Here is a 19950-nt window from a genome sequence, read left to right as displayed (position 1 = left end):
AACCTGAGAAGTCAACAACCAGCCGAAATGAAAACACTGCAGCCTCTCAGACCAGAGGATGCTCTGTGTCGTATAGGTTATGGATATAGGCTATTTAAAAATAATAAAAAAGAAAGCAGGTCCCTCCCAACATTTTAGCTGATCGCGTATTCATAACAGCATCAGTGAGTATGATTTTTACAGTACATAACATTTCTTAATGTCGCTGGCTGAAATAGAAAAAAAAAAGCAAGTCTCTCCCGACTTTTTAAACGAATCGTGTATTCCTAAAAGCATCAATGTGTATGATTTTTACGAAGCATAACGTTTTTTAACACCACTGTCTGAGAAAAAAAATCAAGCAAGCGTCTCAACTTTTGAACTAACGATACTGTTTTGCACATGCATTTATAAGAGAAGTATTAAGTGCCTTTACAAAACACAATACGTTGATCGACGCCACTCTCTCCTGCTGAGTGGATGCTTCACTGGCAGTGACGTTAACTGCCAGAGTTTCTTTCTACAGACTAAGTTTCATGTTTCTTAGCAGATGCTTCAATACAAAATGGTTTGTGGTTGAAAGCTTTTTTGCTGGTCTCACAAGTTTACGGAAGACCATGTTCTTAGCATCTCTGAGTGTAACACAGCAAAGTTTGTTATTCCTTTAGCTTTTTGGCTAGCAGCTGACTTAAACAACATTATGTCCAGTTTCGCTGACCTGCAGCACGGTTGTGCATGTTATATTAATATATGAAATGAAACACAAACAAATGACAAATGAATGTCTGAAATGACAGTTTATTATTAAGTCAACAAGAATTTACAAACTATGCCTAATCTACGTTGATTACAGTGATTGACTACCGTCTTCTGACCGGCTACCAAAGTGTTTTTGCGTGCGCATCCAGTAGTGTTTGTACACAAGAAACCTGTCTATTATCTATTAGCTAATTATGCAATTCGGGGATCAATACAAAGTAGAATAAATAATTAGATAATTTACAGTACAAGATAATTTATATAGTTTACTTTTGTCTGGGCAATATTTTCATTCTCCTCATAACTGAGACATTCTCTGTCATAACACTTTTTGCTTCAGTAACTATGGCTCACTGAATTTTTTAGCTAGAGTTCTGAAATTTTTATACAAAATACCCACATTTGTTCACTACAAATGGCACCAATTCAATCCTCTACAAGAATATCACAGACTTCGTGAGTTGATGTCAAATGCATTGTGTTCCTTTGTTACAACCTACCCCAATAGCGAGGTAGGTTGTAACACTACAATACACACTGTGTATCACTTTTTTAAGAAGTGTCACAACCCACCCCACCCCTGTCAGCCAATGTTTAGCTAACTGTATTACCATAGTGATTTGAAATTAGAAAGGAAAAAATGCATCACATGTTGCGTGAGAAACTATATTTCAATCTAATATAAATCAAACAATTCTATCTGCAATAGTATAGATAGTAAAAATAGTCTTGGTCAAAAAATTTACTTTCTTACGTCAAAATCAATTTTTTCTCTTTATATTCTGAATATGCCTTTTTCCAGACCTGATTGGGGATGAAGTAGGTAAATACTGAAATGATCACATAACTCCTATCTTATCTCTATTTGGTGGAATTGGTGTTGTTACAACTCTCCCCATGTTACAACCATACCCGGTCTCCCCTACCACTTTTTATTGTAGTTGTATTTGCATAAATGCTAAGGAGAGAGCAGTTTAGATCAAGGGGGTTAAATAAATTGCAGTAACTGTGATGCTAAGATGATACTAATCATATCATAGGAAAAGTGTAAGTGGGAGGCAGCATGTGCTCCTAGTGTGTAAAAAGGGAATGATGAAGATGAAGAATGTGTGTGTGGGTGTATTTGTGTTTATGCTTCTGTATTTTTTGAGCAATTAAAAAAAAAAACTGTTTCAGGTTTGTCTCATTAGAGAGTTTTAGTGTAACTTTGTGTTTATTGTTTTTGCTTGAATTATATAATTATCTTTTTTTTTGGCTTTATCTGCGTAGGAAAGGGTTCATTAAGATGTGCTGACAAGGTCTTTCTAAAGCAGACAGTGCTGTTACCCATTTACATGAAAAGGAGACAGGAACGTCTCTTCTAAGTTTTTCGTGAAAATGCCTGTCAGACCGAAGGAATGATCACACTGAGATACTTACAGGTAATGATCCTAGAAAAGTGCTTCTGTTGTCAAAGTTTGACGGCCCTTCCGATGTTTGTCTCTCACTCGTTTCCTAGCCTTTTTTTCCTGCCTCTTTCCAGACATTTGTGTCACTGTCATTTCACATGCATCACAACCAAAAGGCGTCATCGCAGTTAAATATAGAATCCAACTGATCCCACCCTCATGTCACATTTGGCATGCTTGGTCTTGTTCTGATATACACTGATTCGTTTTGCTCTCAACAGGCCTTTTGAGAGTTCTCGGACTAGAAGTGAGTCACTCCCCACCAGTTTCCCTGCGTCCTCCAGCCCCTCACCTTCTGCCATGAGCCCAGTCTATATTCTTTCTGTGAAAATTATGATAAAATGAATGCATTACGTGAGCTAAATCCCTTTGTAGTTCTACTGTATTCACAGTGTCTTTGTGGCTCAATCTTAAGCCTCATGCTAACAAATAAACAGCTGGTGCTTGTGTATGTTCTTTAGGCTGCTTCAATCTATTTGCCTGCGTAATTCTTAAGTAACTTGTAGTAAAGTGGTGGAATTAAAAAATTCCCTAAACCATATGTTCAGGTTCAGGTGAAATGGATGGATGGTTTGGCTGGGAGGTGCTAAAAAGGCAGATTATTAGCACGGAACAGTGTGGAACACTACTTTTAACTTTAAAGAAAACATAAAGAAGAAAAATCCTTGTGTACCAGGATTAATAAAAGTCACCCTTCCATTTGTGGGGTTATTGATAATCTTAAATGGTTTTCTGAGGACTTTTTTCAGAAGGATCTTTGTGTTTTTTAATACTTTTAGAGGCGGCGATGCTTTGCGGTCAGTTGTTTTGACAAAGGGATGTAAACCAGCAAATATATGTAAAAGTAAAAATGCCTTCAATAAAACTTAAACATCAATTTTCCCTCATCTACTCCAAAGGTATAGGTTCCATAGTCAATAGAGAAGCTGATGAATCTTTTTCACAATGACATCTGTATTTTCACTAAATCTCAATCTGTTCCACACACCGTTCCAAACAAGTATTTGTTGGTCTGGACAATTTCAAGGCTTCAGCCATGAATGAGTGCTGGAAGACTGTCTGGATACATTAAAAAACAAGAAAGGTCTAAGAGGAAAAAAGTTTTTCATTGTACTCCCCAAGACATATAAAATGACTTTGATGTGTAAAATCAGAGGGTTTTCTTGTTAACTTGCCTGAGAGCTATTAACTGCCACCTGCTTTGTGTCCCTTCCACAGAGATCATTTCACATATGGGAAGTGATAAGAGGGTGTGTGTCCAAACATGTGCTGGGGATCTTATCTTTAGGGGCCCTCATTTACAAAACAAAGAGATAGTATAGAAAAACTTGACAGACAACACAAGCAAGCATTGTTGCTGAAAGAAGTTGTCAGCGGTTGAACCTTAGTTACCAGTTGTATACTTGCATCTTCTGTATCCTATTTTTTTAAATTTTCAAATGGAGGAAAAACAACAGAAAAGGGATGTCCAAAAATATGAAAAAGGTCTAAAAGCTGAAAATAGACTTCAAACTATAGCTGTGCGTGAGTTTGAGCCAGTAGACAAACCGGAGGTACAGAGAATCTTTTATGAAGGGCTGATGGAGATGGTTCCAGACACCGCCTTCAGAGGCTTGATACATCACCCTGAGAGTCTCCTGCTCTATACTGCTATGACAGGTGAGATTACTACATAAGTGACATATTTCTGTGATTGTTTCTGCAGCATTTGTAAAGTGGTAATTGCAAGCACACAGATAGGGAGCACTGAGACTTTGGAAAGACCAGGAGACGGTATTTTATTTCTAAGACACATCTATTATGAGATTATTTTTATAGACTCTTTGCGTCAAAGTTGGTTGATTGCTTAAAAAACAGGCAGTTTTTTTCTTTTGTGGTTTATTAGTTCTTGTGTTTTATGTCTTGTGTTACTGTGATTTATTTTACAATGAGGTTTTTTGCGTTCATTTGTTTTGTCCGCATGTGTTCCTAATGTGAAGAACTCTGTAGGCCTCAACTTTGTTCTGTAGCCATCGAGAAAGTTAAAAGTAGTGCTGGAACTTGAACAAAGTACCAGTACAATAATGTAAAAAGACTCAATTTCAAGTAAATGGCCTTGAAACAAAATCCTGCTTAATTAAAGAAATTACTTTCTAAGTAAGTATTTTCAGCAAATTGTAGTATCAAAAGTAAAAGTACTGTAGTTATCAATAAAAGTAGTTATCAATCCCCTTCAAAGGCTTGTGAGATGATTAATGGTGTAGGAAAGAAGAAAAAAATTAACTGTTCAGTGACACCATCTGAGATGATTAGTGTGGGGCCCCAACTAGACAAAAAGCCACACAAGTTGAGTGTCACTGGTTTAATATTTAGCAATGTGTATTTTATTGTTGTAAAAAAGACCAGTATTTCCATCTGAAGTAGAAGTATTAAATAGCATGAAACAAAAACTCAAGTACTCAAGTACAGTGTTTTAATAAATTTACTCAGTTACTTTCCACCGCTGGTTAAAAGTACAATAACTTTATATTGTCTTTACATTCACACATCTGTTCATATCTTTCCTCCGGCAGTTGTATGTTTAGTCATTACCTCGTGTTGGTGGCTGATAGGACTCCTCCCTGCAATTGTGCTATGCGGACGCTATTTCTACAGCAGACGTGTGATCCATGGTTACCTGGAGCACGCCATGAGCAGAGACATGGGGGACATCGAAGGGTTTTACATGAACTCCTCAGGTATACATTATAATATAAATTCCACGTGTAGTATTTCCTGAAAAATTAAATGCTCCTGCCATTTCTGATTTACAGTGAAAAAAAAGGAATGAGTAATGATTCTACTTTTATTCCAGATTAATCATAGCAATTCATAAGTTTTCTGAACAAAAGGGAATTGAGTGTTTTCAAATCCTGCACAACCAGACCTCCGGTACAGTGTGAGCCCAAAATGAAGAAGTTCTTATAAATGTTTAATAAAGCATACAAGCAACATATTTTCAGGGCCATAGTTTCATGTTTCAGATCATGTTTCTTAGTATTGGTATTCTAACAATACTTTTAAGTATTATATCTATTTTTATTTCTATTTATTCACATTTTTATGGTCTTGAAATACATTGACGTGGGAAAATAATACCATACCTGCTGCTGAAAAGAAGAAGGTGGCTTGAGTTTGATTTTTCTTTGGTTTATTGGGAGAACAGACTTGGTCAGGAAGATAATGCCCTGGACTCATTTCCTTTAATGTCTGTAGTGTTTCACAGTCGCACACAGCCATTTAATGTCTGACATTAAGAAATATTTGAAAATAGTAAGTAAAAAAACAATAAATTGGATCTGACGAATTGGATGATTAATAAAGACATTAAAACAGGCCAGAAAATAAGCAGTCGTATAGCTGATAAAATCCACAAGCTTACTAGGAATACTTGCTGTCCAGATGCTACAAAGCAGTGTCTGTGTCTATTAGACCAACCAAAATAAAAACATCTAGCAGCATCATCATTCAGTTATTGAGAGACTTATTGATGCACAGGTTTTCCTTGACACTAGGATGCGTGTAATAAAGTCAGTGAATTAATCCGCCACTGAAAACGATGTTATGCATATTCTTTGAGTGACTGTAATAATAAGATCAGGTTAATTATGGAGGTCAACTCTTGTTACTGTGAAACCTCTCCCAGCGTGGATGAATTATGTTTTAAACTGATTTAAACTAATTAACTAATTTTTCGTTTGTCAATGCAATTTTCACATCCTTTATTCATCATGTTCATGTTCATGTCCTTGCACTCCATCTCAGATTCCTGTCTGTGGGTAGCAGTGCTGGAAGGCAAAGTAGTAGGTGTCGTAGCAGCAGGCGGCCTGCTCAAGTCAGGAGGTGCTGTTGAGTTGCTGCGGATGTCCGTTGACCGTAGCTGTCGCCGTTGTGGAGTCGGCGTGGCACTGGGACGAAAGGTTCTGGAGTTTGCTGTCAGTCACAGATACTCCTCCGTTGTCCTGGGAACCACAGCGTACACGCACGCTGCTCACCAGCTTTACCAGCGTCTGGGCTTCCGCTGCGTGGGGGTCACCAACGGGTACGTCACACCTGGTGCGAGATGTTCCTTACTGGAACAAATTTTCTACAGGGTCCGCCATCACCACTACAGCCTCAATGTGCAAAATGGCAAGATCACTTCCAATGGACAACATTGATTTTAGCAACAGTGCGGACGACTTAACTGAAGTGAATTTTCAAGACTCTGCACCAGAAATCTTTTTTCAAATGCTTTCCGGAGAAGCAACCTTTTTCCCCCCACCAACAGTCAACTATGGTTTCTTACCATGACAACAATTATTCTTACCTTTAACTAAGTCGTTTTAGTTACCTAAAGCTCAATTGTAGAGGTGGTGGATCAGCAAAGGCTCAAATGATCCATTCCTTGGTAGATGTGTAGACATCAATCATTACTTGGTAGCTGTGGAAGCTGTGAGATGCTACTACATCAGAACACGAACATAGGGTTCAGGCAAAGACACCCCATTTTTGGTTAATTAGGTATGGGGACAAGTATGGTATACAAGGTATATACAACGTGTACAAGGTACCCATACAAGGTATGAGCAAGTTTCATTTGAAATATGTACTAACAAAAGTTCAAAGTCCAGTGGGTTTGTGAGAAAAGCAACACATTTCGTTTGAGTAAATTTTAATTATATTTCAGTTATTATGTAAACTCGGTATTCACTTTCCCATAATCTAACCCAATAAGCATATATGACACAATGTAATATGAATAAATATATCAATATACAGTGTATGTGTATGGCAGATATTAAAGGGGTACTTCAGCAATGTATTTGTCTGCTTTTGTTGTGTCTGGCTATGTTTGTTGTTTTTCTTTGTGCAGTACTCTCGTCTCTCTTGTAAAAAAAGAGATCTTCATCTCAATGACATTACCTGACTAAATAAAGATTGTATATAGCATTGCATTTCTATAAAGTTGGGGAACTCAAAGCAGCAGAGGTCTCTCTTTAGACCTCTCAGCCGCCCCCAGCAAATCAAATTTGTCCTCTGTGGGAGACATTGCGCTGAGGACTATTTTTCAAACACCTGGGCTTTCTAGTGATGTCAGACAAATAAGGGTGTGGCCAACATAGCAAATGTTATGTTCTAGGCAATTGATCAAATTTATACAAATATCAGGTCTGTATTGTTGATAATACTTTTGTTTTTTATGTATGAAAGCCTGAACTTTATTTATTACTAAGATTTAAGAGGTGTATGTTAAATTTAAGCCTTTTAAAATGCACTCTTAAGTCCATGTCCTTTGTAAGGGACGGTAAACGCCATATTTTTAAGGAATAGAGCACTGATTGATGCAGGCAGTATTTGCAGATGCAACATGTGTGTTTGTGTCTCAAAGACCAAGAATTGCCTTCTGATTTACCGTGCATGATGTGTTTATCACATTGTCTGTTTGTCCGTGTACTGACTCATCCTTAGTTTCAGATCTTCAACCATTGAGCAAAATGTTTTTTTAAGTAGTAATATTTTTTAAGTAGTAATATTTTTTAGGTAGTAATATTTTTTAAGTTGTAATATGTTTTAAGTCCTGCGATGGACTGACGACCTGTCCAGGGTGTACCCCGCCTTTCGCCCGATGTCAGCTGGGATTGGCTCCAGCCCCCATGACCATGTACGCAGGATAAGTGGTTGACGATGGATGGATGGATGGATGGATATGTTTTAAGTTGTAATATTTTTAGTTAAAAAAAGGTTTCTTAAAATTAAATATTAATTGTCCATTATGAAATGTTTATAATGTTTTAAATTAGACACATGTAATAGAAATGCATAGCAAATGAGTTCTTATCAATGCCAGATTTATGGCTTTTAATGTATTTTTTGTGTCAATTGAGACCCGATGTCCTCCACAAAGGACATGTGATAAAACATTTAAAAAAAGTATTTCTTTTGAGAAAAAATTCTCTGTGGAATCTGTGTAACATGTTTCTCACATCTCAATTACTGGAATTATGTACATGAAATCAAAATTTTAAAATATTTCATATATATATATATATATCTTTGTGTGGGTTAATGCTCACTTCCTTCAAACCCTGTTGTTAGTACAGTAACACAGGCCAGAACCATGGAAACCGTTACACAACTGTTTCCACAAGCTGAGGAGTACAGTAATCTTCATGATGGGTAAAATTAACTTCATATTCAAAATTAGTGGAGAGCCCTGTTAAAGAAGTGAATACTTTAAAAGCAATTCTCACATTTGCACGGCTTTGCTCATAGTAATAAAGCCGGCCTGGAGGCTTTCTATTTAGAGCCTTTACTGATCAGTGAAACATTCAAATGAACCAAACAGTGTTTATCTCTGGGTGAACAGCGCTTTCTGTATGGAGTGGTTATTCCTGTGTGTTCACAATTCTCTCTCAGAGGCTCTTCTTGAGATATCAGCTGATCTTGAAAACACACAGCTGCTCGGATGAGATAAAAGAAGAGTGTAACAGTTGAGCCCAGCCTTGTCAAGACACTGTTAGTGCCTGTTTCTCCAGGGCATAAAGGATGCCCAGTACTGGTTCAGTGAACTGAAATACAATTACAGTATCTTGCTTGTTTAATGTCTGCAGTCTGTGGATGATGATAATTCAAATCTTTTGCACCAGCTCATGGGGCACGTACCACAACAATTTTTGTAGTCAAAACTGCCAGCAAATCAGATCCCCACACACAACAACAGCAGACCATAATTTCACACAGACCCAGATAATTCTGTATCAGAACCAAATACACTATCAACATGCCAAATAGGTAGGCAGATGTGTTACTACCATACAGCATCTAGGCCTGTGAATGACTAACATTAAAGGCATGGACATGTTTTTGCCTGTGGGTGCATGCTTGGTGTGTTTTGCCTGTGTATCTGTGTCCTCTCCCTGTCTCCCCTCTCAATTAGTGGCTGTGGGGGGCAACCTCAGGCTCTCCTTGGTTGGCGCTTTTCCCCTTACCTCCCCGCAATCACCAATCTGCACACCTGTCCGGCATAAAACCAATCTACTTCCCTGTAAGAGGCTTAAATCCAGTCCCTGTTGGATCATTGAGTTATATGTAGGATGTCTTATCATAACTTGCTTGAAACTAGTAATTCTTCTCGCCTTGTATGATTACCAGGCCCACTTACAATGTAATTCTTTGTCTTCTGATTTCCCACCTCTGCCTGCCAGCTCACTCTGCCAGGAATTCCCCTGGATCTCACTTCCAAGCATCAGCCCCAGTCACCAGCCAGCAAACCTGCCAGTTCACTCCTTCAAGTCACACTGTGGACTCAAAACCCCAGCCAGCTCCCATTTCTTTTCATTAACCTACCTGTTCTACAATAAATTACTTTAATTTTCTTTGTCTGTCTCCAGTGTCTGTTTGGGTTCCAGCTTGGATTCCTGAAAACATCATCTCATTTAACATTATATATCTTGTACTAGTCCCCATACCTAAATGAATGGATAAAAAACAACTCCTGCCTTCTCTGTTGATTCGGAAGTGACAAACATATATATAGAATATGGATAACTTTTCTTGCTTTGAGACTATTTTCAAAGTAAGAAAACTGACAAAGTAAAATTTTTGCGTGGTCTATGCCTTCAGTCATAGCTAATGTTTCATTCTTCAAAGTAGCCTAATGCAAAATATTCAAATCCGTCTTACCTCAAAAAATTGACCTTTGTGTTGATTTAAGGCAAAAGTTAGAAACTAGCTAATGTTAGTAGACAATCTAATTCAGAAATTCTGAAGGTAAAGTGAAGTGCATTAAACCAACTAGATAGCTACCTACTTATAATAACCACAGTGTCTCGATTTGCTTGTGAGTCGTATGCGGGCATAGACTTTAACAAGAACGCGAGCCACTGCAGTGAATGGAGTGAGGCAGTCAACGTTAAGAGATCTACTGTAAGTAGATCTATTTACAACATACACAGCAGCACATAGGCTATAGGCCTACATAATGTTCCTGACAGAACTCTTCCAGTGACCTGGATTCACCAATATTTTCATGTGAGTGCAAACAAATCTATTGTCTCAAAATTAGAAATTAATTTCTTAACTTTTTAATTTCTCAATAAATGTAAGTAGGAGTCGGGGTCACATCCTGTGGTCCAGGGAGTTCTGTGGGTTGAGGTGAGGAGGCCCAGGCAGTGCTCGCACACCTACATTCTTTGGGGCAGCTGAGTAGCATTGTCCCTCTGTATGTTCAGGACGGGTTGTGATTCATTCTACTGTCTACACATGTGATATTCACACAGGAACCTGAATAAGCAACAGTTGTTGAACGATTGACAAGCTAATATGTCGGACCAAAACTTGAGCAATCGACACAATTGTTTTCCATGGTATGAAAACTGCATGTTCAGCATTTTTGTGTTCTGTCAAATCTGTTCTTCCTCATATCCGTTCATGTGAACATGTGGTTCATGTTGGGAAATTGCTGCTCCTCTATGTAATGCTCTTTGCCTTCATGACCTTTGAGAAAGCAGGTGTTTATTTCCAGCAGAAACACAAACTGATTTCACTAATGAGTTTATCTTGGCTGGTTTAAAGTGTGTTTTTGATTAGGACTGAAAACTCAACATTTCTTAGCTTATGATAACACTACAAACCATTCACCAACAGTGTTCCTAACTCACTAGCAATTGGCAAGGAGGGAGGCTGTCGCTCCGCCTACTGACCAACCCTCAATTTCTGCTCCACTGCCCAAAAGTGTGAAGGAAGCCAATGATTTAACGGGAGTGTGGCATATATTGAAGCATAAGTTGAATGTTTTTGCAGGGTCAAGTTACAGGCAGTGGGTTTCAATCTGCAAGATTATTCAAAACATAATTTCTTATATTTCCAATTCGCTGACTGTTATCATCTCTACAAGCTGAGGTAAGGTTGACTTTGTTTATATCTCACATTCATGAAAGTCTAAATCTGGTGTTAGTATCCAGTGTTGCACTACAAACTTGCTAAAACCAAGACTGTTTCAGCACCTTGACAACATGCTTGACACCTTGACAATTGATGTTTCAATCCACTAAAGATTACACAGGGTCTACAGTATCTTTGAGATGGGAACTTACTGAAGGGCACTTAAAAGAACATAAACGAAAAGGAAATCATTGAAATTTTCCAGTAATATTTTTGAAAAACTCCACAGCTATTTCAAAAGCTGATATTAATGTTTTTTTTTTTTTTTTTTCAGGTAAGACGCCAGCTCATGAAATAGATGCAAAGATGTCTGTCGAGTACCGTGGCTCTACAGTGACAAACATGGAAATGGACAGTAATATTGGCTATAAGCAACTTTTAATGGATGGCAGCAAGATTCGGTATTCAGGTAAGAAAATAAGACCTTCATTCCACAAAGGGTTGGCTGATGTGACAATATATACCATGAGGCAATAGGCTGTATTTGCAACCGTCAGTTTGTCTCAGTTCTGTTTTAGTTCAGTCTCACTGCTCTCACAAACAGAAATTCTTAAATTAAAAATGACAGTATTTTTCATACCATACACTTAAAAAATAACGTATTTACCTAAAAACCCACTTTTGGGACACTTTTTTGGGGGAGCAGAATAAGATACAGAGTAACATCAGTCATGTTTCTGGCAGTAATAGCAAGTAGGTAGTTTTAAGCTAAAAAGCTCTGATAAACCAACTGTACACTACTTGTTCAGCACCATACAGCAGACAAAGTTGGCCACGATCTGATTAAAACAGTGGAGCTGTAAGCTGTGAAAGAGTCAGATATTTTGCTCAGGAGCTGGTGGAAACCAAAACAGGGCTAAAAAAAGAGTGAACATTGGATTAACATAAAATGCAACTATTTGCTAGCATTTGCCACAACAACCTTGTGAGTTTAACCAGTCAATGCTGTTTCTACAGTTTGTTCTGCTGCTCCCACAAGGCCCCACAAAATCAATTATTACAGCTTTAATTCAGTTTTATTCAACAGGACAGTTTCGACTGGACATTTTGGCTGGACGTTGTTAAAATACTGGCAGTATGAGACAAAAGAAGCTAAGCTAAGTTATAGCTACTTCTACATGACAATATATATCAATAAATCAAAATTCACAACTGCTTGTGCGTGTTTATTCTGAGGTATACAGTATATCCCGTTAATACTTTTGGTTGTCTTAGGTCAAATGTTGCAAATCGCTGAGCAGGAATGGTTTATGGCAATGTAGCATTCCTCATTCCTCTTTCTAAATATTTTATTTCTAATAAATTCTATTTCTCTTATTTTTTCTAATTATTTAAATGATTTTATCCATAAAGATTGTACTGAGATAAGATTGTATCCTTACCACCCAACCCAAACAGCCACTAGTTAAATAAGGTTTTCTGCTTTTGCAGATTATATTTGTGATTTATGTTGATATGTGTTATATGTTGTTTGAAGGCCTTCAAAATAATAATGAATTATGTGTATTTCTACATAACTAGCCAGCTTTTTTGCTGAATGTTACTTTTAATTGTATCTACTCTTGCTGTCATTCAGTGTATGCATTGAGAAAGAGCCCTTTCCGGGTTGCTACAGTTTGCCTTGGGCTGCTGTGTGTTGTCCTGCTGGCTGTGGTCATAGGTCAGAGCATCCACTGTGAGTACCTCTTTGTTTTCTCTGTCATATCTTCATAGTATCTTCATAGTCATGGTAAAATCACTGATTTACTGATTGACTTATATCTCTCATCTCCGGCAGCCAGAAAAGTTGAGCAAGACCATCAGACCAGCCTAAAAACCGTGAGTAAGGAGAGAGAGGATCTACAGGAGAACCTGAAGACAGTGAAAAAAGAGAAAGACAATCTTGAGACCATCCGTAAACAGTTACAGGACAGATACGATGGCATAAATAGAAGAACAACCTCGCTACAGGCCAATAACGATTTACTGACTCAGGAAAAAAACAGTCTACAACTTAGCCAAAGTCAGTTACAGGCCAGTAACGGTGCTTTAAGAAAAGAGAATGAACAGCTAAAAGCCAGTAAAGACCTGTTGCAGACTAATAACAATGCCTTGTCTACCACCAAAGACTTGATACAAAAAAAATACGATCAAGTGTTCAAACAGAAAAATGAGTTACAGGCCAGTTATAACTCAGTCACCAAAGAAAGGGATGATTTTCATAACAAATATAATAATGTAACTAGATCAAAAGAGCAATTACAGATGGATTACAACACCTTGATTAAGAAGGTAGAGCATTTGCAGGACAGATACAACTTCTCTTCCAATGAGAAGGACCGGCTAGCAAGCAGTCACCAAAACCTGACGATAGAAAAAGACACTCTGCAGGCCACTTGTAACCTAATTTTAAAAACGTCCGAAGAGTTGCAGGCTTCTTACACTTCCTTGGTTCAGGAAAAAAGAGAGCTTGAAAGTAGTTGCAATAATGTGACAGTGGAGAGAGACCTGCTGAAGATGAAAAACGACAACCTGACTGCTGAGAGAGACCTGTTGCTGGGGAAAGTTCAGATACCGAACACAACAATTCAAGGTAAGCAGAAGGAGTTAAGAAACCTGAGAAAAAGCTTATATTAAACATGTTTCATATTTCAACTTACCTGGAAAATCCATGTGGCCTTCTTGTCAAATGTATGCTGCAAAAAGCTGAAAGGTCCTTTAGCCATGCCTTCTGATAAAAATAAATCCAAACCTTTCTTACCACAGATAACTGCCAAACAACATGTTAAAAAGTACTCTTACTCAGTGCCTGTAAACACTTTTGTCAATTTTTTTGGATATTATTAATAAATACCTTACATTTTCAGAAAAGACATGCCCCACTGGCTGGAAGAAATTTGAAAACAGCTGCTTCTTCACTTCTGTTAGCAAGAAAACATGGAACATGAGCAGAGATTTCTGTCAAAAAAAAGGAGCCGACCTGGCAATCATAAAAAGCAGAGAGAAAATGGTTTGTTTATTTGTGCACAGTTGTCTATATCTGTATGTGTTAATTTTGATAAATGCAAAATGAATTTATATTAACAATGTAATAATGATTGTATAATGTCAAAGGTGCTGCAAAGAATGACAGCTAGTTGCCAACTTCATTATTAATATAATTTCATCCATTGTTTTATGTGTCTTCCCTCCTAGACCTTCATTAATAGCTTGTATGGAAGTGAGAAAGAAGTCTGGATTGGATTGACTGATGAAGGAGTAGAAGGGCAGTGGAAATGGGTAGATGGGTCACCACTGACCACAGCGTAAGAAACTAAACTCCCCTTATTTCCAAACTAAAAACTCTGGGCAATGTTGACTTCATTCACCCAAGGATAGGTTTTATTCTCATTGTGAATGTCTCTCCTTGTCCTGCAGGTACTGGGGTAAAAACCAGCCCAACAGCTATGACGGGAGGAACCAGGACTGTGTGGAATTCTGGCATCGTGCCTCAGGGAATGGCGACTGGAATGATGAGAACTGTAACGTAGAACAAAATTGGATCTGTGAGATGTAGTTTTCCTGTACACATAGATGTACGGGTGTTGCTAGCCTTACTGGTGATAATCATGTAATATATGTATAGTACAAAAACACAACAGCTAGATTTGACTTCCTGTTGCAGACTAATCTATGTGTTGTGATTGTTTTCCACACATTCAGCCTCATAGGTACTGTATTGTGATGATTTGTGTATTAAGCAGTTTAATGATCCACTAACTGACATATTTAAATCTCTTTGAGATTATGTCAAATTAATTTGCCACTGTGATTTACTAACTAATAAAAGCATCTTCCAAGACTTATACTTAATTAATTACTTCCTGTTGAGCTAGTGACGGACCAGCTGGGCAGAGTTTAAGCTTTCTCTAAAATTTGTTAAATGTGTGTTAAAAGAGAAGCAAATGTGGTGAAAGTGAAATATTCTTAGTGGCCATTTTGGTTGGTTTTGGCTTATTGTGTGACCAGGAAGGCACATGTCCAGCCAGTGCGAAGATTCATATTGATGCAGGGGAAATGGGTAACAGCAATATACTGTATTATGCATAATCGAATATGCATAAACAACCATTCAATCTGTGCTTTAACTCTTCAAATTACACATGGATGAAAGGCTGCTTACATTGCAAAGAAAATGTTTGCTTATTTTATATTTTTCTAAACACATTTTATACGTTGAAACATTTACATGTGATTAAATAAAAGGATCCATTCTTGTTCTGCTAATGTTATGAATCGTCCATAGGCCCAAGTCATTGGTACACTACACCTAAAGCTATAGATACTAGATTAGTGTTGCCCTTTGTTTTGTTGTTTTTTTTACAAAATAAAAAAATAAATAAAAATAAATAAAATGTAATATTATAACATCTAAACTTTTGTGTTTGTCGTACAAGATCTCACCAATCTAGCAATATTTTGGGTTGCACCGAAATATTGCTAGATTTTGTAATAAAATATCTGTTTTGCCTGTCTTTACTATAAGTTTTTGTCAACACCGTCAGACAAAATAAAAGTCCAGTTAATCCTTTTTATTTAGTCTTATAATGATTTAGAGCTTTAAAATCATTGTGTCTACACCATAGGTACATATATATGCTGAATGTTAAATGTTAAATATTAACTTTTGTTCATTTTTTGTACTATTTCACATGTAAAAACGTATACATCATGCAACATTCATCAAGTATACCAAATAACAATTTGGGGCATAAAAAATACATTTTCAATTTCAAAGTGACCATGAATTTAATTGTTTTAACAGTTTTATTTGGTGTATTAGGAGAGATTTCTTGAGAAAAAGAATTTATATTTTTAAACATCGGGGATACATATAGTAAGAAAACTAAATAACTACAGAAAACTGTATAACTACAATATGTGTTGAAGAAACAAAAGGGAAATGATGTATATTACAAATGGAGGTTAATGAAACATTACAAGCAATGTTTCTATCCATAATGATAACAAATAGTATTTAAGCCTCCTTTGAGGATGATTTAGATGTTTTTGTCAACACAGTCAAACTATGTGTTACCACCATCTGACATAATACCTGGAGGTGTTGACGTCTGACGGTGTTGACAAAAACACACTTATTAACATGAAATGCACGATGGTATCCGGGAGCCATCTTGTTTTTTCTCTGTTGCTAGCTACCTCTGGCCTCTACAAAAAATGCATGTATTTATGTTACAATTTCAAATAGTACTTTCCATACTAAAGAGACGGTGTTGACACATTATGGTTGTGACATTAGTAACATCAGTAAATATGTTAACAAAACATATTTAAAAAATTGCAAATTACAGAAGCTTGTCTGACCATTGCATTTTGTACATGTGGAGGGTGGAAAGGGGGTCCTCGTGAATATAGTTGATTATGTAGTTGCCTGATTTTATTGCTCTTTAGTGAATATCTGACGGTGTTGACAAAAACCTGGGACACATTTTGAGCAATCAGAAAATAAGAGTGAATGTTGATAATTCACTGCTTTTAGGTTTAAGGAGTTTTTCACATTATTCTTTCAACTGGCCTATATACTAATATACATAAAAAAAAATGTATATTAGTTTTATCAATTTTATCAAATTGAAATGAAATCTCTTGTTTAAGGACAATGGATTTTGTGGGTACTGGACTGTCAAAAAATCATACTATTTATCATTTTTAAAACAACTATATACGAAAATATATGTGAAATAATTGTGCAGAAGACCCTCAGATGATCAACCCTGGTTGTTTTAAATAAGAAAATGTTATTAATTTTCAATGGAATTAGCAGTTTTCTTAGTGGGACATGTTTTTGCCAAAATCTCAAAAATCAGTGCTGCATGATCCTCTTTAAGCACATATATACTTTACTTTTAATATCGTCAAGAGTAGCATAACACCCCCTGAAAATCTTTTCTGACCTCCAGTGGTTTGCTGCAGTCATGTGCATCTGTACTCCAGGACTCTATGATGTCACTGATTTACTGAAAGTTGCACTAATCAATATTCTTATTTACTGAAGGCCTTTACTGAAAGCATTTGTTCTTAATCAGCCTCTTATTATTATGGTATGTTGACACAGAAAGCAAATTGACTTTTTAATTTGCCAAATTTGCGCCATTCATGTAATCGAACAATATTCACACTGGATTCTGTTCTGATCCAGAGCCATTTACCGGCACAAGGAGATCTCCGAGTTTACTTGTCCAACTTTTGGCATTAAAAAATGGATTTATCTTAACTCTCACTTCCCAGCCTGACTGCAGCAGCGAGCTGTGGAACTGCTGAGAAATGGAAGTGTTACAATTTATTGTAATTAGTCTCTCTTCGTCCATGTTGATGGCTGACTGGAGGGTAAAAGAAGAGCGACTGGAAAGAAATCTCTGGTGAAAGCTGAGTTCAGTCAAAACCAGACTTTTAACAAATCTGCATCATGATGTAGTTATTTCAGCATCCTTTTTGTTGGTTTACAATAGTGTGAATACGCCTTAAGGGTAATGTCAAATGGCAGCCAGACAGTCCACTAGGCACAGTGGGTGGGTCATCCCACAGTTCCTTATACTGTACTTTCCTAATGCTCAAAAATGAACCATGCTCAAATTTTTTTTTGTTGTCTGACTGTCATTTGACTGCCTTAACACGAAATAAATTTGTTTTGAACCATAATTGAAACTGTTGTGACCTAACATTTGCTCTGCCTCACAACCCTCATTCTACTAACTGTATCTGCTTCATAAAGAAGAACTTTCTCAACCAAAATGTTGAGCCGTCCTCATCTACTTCCACATCATTATCCCCAATTCTAATAATGATGCATTCTGGGAGCACTCATACTTGAATACATTTCAGATTTTCTGAACAGATATTGTGTTGTTTCTACATTTTTATATTAACAATGTCAATCATTCTTCATGTGCTGTGCTTTGAGCTCATGTGAGGATAACCGTGTATTGTTGCCTGAATCTCCCCCATCATTTGGCCTGGCATTCCCATCGCCAGAAATCCTACTCATTTCTCTCCACAACGCCTTTGCATTTAAGTGTGTTCTCATTTCTCTCTCAGTGTTTTAGGTGTTCGTTCCATTACCTTCCTACTTAGGTTCTTTTGGAAAGACTTAATCAAATGTTCTTCTTAGATATTTACAATAATCATGATCTATGAACTACAATACATGAGATTAGATGTTTGACAAGCAATTTGTTTTTCCTACAAAAAGATTGTTGTTTGAAAATCTATTGAATTTCTAAGCTGACGTGACCTGAAAAGAACATTCACTCAATATGTTATTTGCTAATATACTTTTACCATGGCATCTCATTTGTATTTGTATGCAGAACACCATACCTTTTAAAATAACACATTTTAGAAAATCGATCAGCCAACGTTATGACCACCTGCCTAATATTGTGTAGGTCCCCCCTTTGCTGCCAAAACAGCCCTGATCCATCGAGGCATGGACTCATCTAGACCTCTGAAGATGTGCTGTGGTATCTGGCAACATGACGTTAGCAGCAGATCCTTTAAGTACTGTAAGTTGCAAGGTGGGGCCTCCATAGATCTGACTTGTTTATCCAGCACAGCCCACAGATGCTCGATTGGATTACGATCTGGGGAATTTGGAGGCAAAGTCAACACCTTGAACTTGTTGTTGTGTTCAAATCAAACCATTCCTGAAGCATTTTTGCTTTGTGGCAGGACACATTATCCTGCTGAAAGGACACTGCTATCAGAAAGTACTGTTTCCATTTAAGGGTGTACATGGTCTGCAACAATGCTTATGTAGGTGGTACGTGTCAAAGTAACATCCACATGAATAGCAGGAGCCAAGCTTTTCCAGCATAACATTGGCCTCTGCAAGCTTGCCTTCTTATCATAGTGCATCCTGGTGCCATTTACGTGATGTAAAAGAAAAATGTGATTCATCACACCAGGCCACCTTCTTCCAATGCTCCGTGGTCTAGTTGTGATGCTTACTTGCCCATTGTAGACGCTTTCAGCTGTGGACAGGGGTCAGCATGGTCACGGTGATGTGTGTTCTGACACCTTTTTATTAGAACCAGCATTAACGTTTTCAGCTATTTGACCTTCACTGGCGCTGGATTGGACCACACGAACCAGCGTTCACTCCCCGTGTGCATCAGTAAGCCTTGGCTGCCCAAGACCCTGTCACTGGCTCAGAGCTTTTCCTTCCTTGGACCACTTTTGATAGGTACTGACCACTGCAGATCAGGCCCATCCAGCAAGAGCTGCAGTTTTGGAGACACTCTGACCCAGTCATCTAGCCATCACAATTTGGCCCTTGTCAAAGTCGTATAAATCTTTATGCTTACCAATATTTCCTGCTTCTCACACATAAACTTTGAGAACAAATATTCACCTGCTGCCTAATATATCCCACCCACTGACAGGTGCCATGGTAATGAGATAATCAGTGTTATTCACTTCACCTATTAGTGGTCATAATGTTATGCTGATCAGTGTTTACTTACTGAGGAAAGCAGAAATGCCTTTAGGTAAAAAATTTTTTTTTACTAAAAGTTAATTCATAGCAGTAAAGTATGTTTATACAGTTAAATAAATTAACTACTTTAGCTCACAATCATATGTGTATATCAATGGGTGTTTTCTCATTCTGATTCCTTGTTAGCTATCAGTCCTGCACTCTTTCATACATCCTACACATCCTATACATCCGTTCTTTTTCGGGGGCTCAGAGGCAAGCAGCAGGTGCTAATATTAGACAGGGAATATTCCATTTCTAACCTTCATATCTATGTCAATTTAATGACACAAACATGTAGACATATGG

At 37.4% G+C, this 19950-nt stretch overlaps 2 protein-coding genes across 2 annotated transcripts; both read left to right on the top strand.

The window, feature by feature from the left end:
* The first annotated feature begins 3772 nt into the window (after positions 1-3772).
* Positions 3773-6541, top strand: LOC119899926 (N-acetylaspartate synthetase-like). Its single transcript, XM_038714752.1, has 3 exons — positions 3773-3845; positions 4778-4903; positions 5970-6541. Exons 1-3 carry the CDS (start codon positions 3773-3775, stop codon positions 6362-6364), a joined length of 594 nt encoding a protein of 197 aa, XP_038570680.1. The 3' UTR covers positions 6365-6541.
* Positions 6542-10930: 4389 nt separating this feature from the next.
* On the top strand, positions 10931-15459 carry LOC119899693 (CD209 antigen-like). Its single transcript, XM_038714351.1, has 7 exons — positions 10931-11087; positions 11404-11538; positions 12706-12804; positions 12907-13701; positions 13976-14118; positions 14304-14413; positions 14526-15459. The coding sequence occupies exons 2-7, from the start codon at positions 11436-11438 to the stop codon at positions 14662-14664; spliced, it is 1389 nt and encodes a 462-aa protein (XP_038570279.1). The 5' UTR covers positions 10931-11087; positions 11404-11435; the 3' UTR covers positions 14665-15459.
* The last annotated feature ends 4491 nt before the right edge of the window (positions 15460-19950 follow it).

The sequence above is a fragment of the Micropterus salmoides genome, unplaced genomic scaffold (genome assembly GCF_014851395.1).
Source record: "Micropterus salmoides isolate LMB-PRFRI ecotype aquatic unplaced genomic scaffold, ASM1485139v1 Ms_hic_scaffold_12, whole genome shotgun sequence".
Classification (NCBI taxonomy): Eukaryota; Metazoa; Chordata; class Actinopteri; order Centrarchiformes; family Centrarchidae; genus Micropterus; species Micropterus salmoides.
This window is presented reverse-complemented; position numbering and strand designations above follow the sequence as displayed.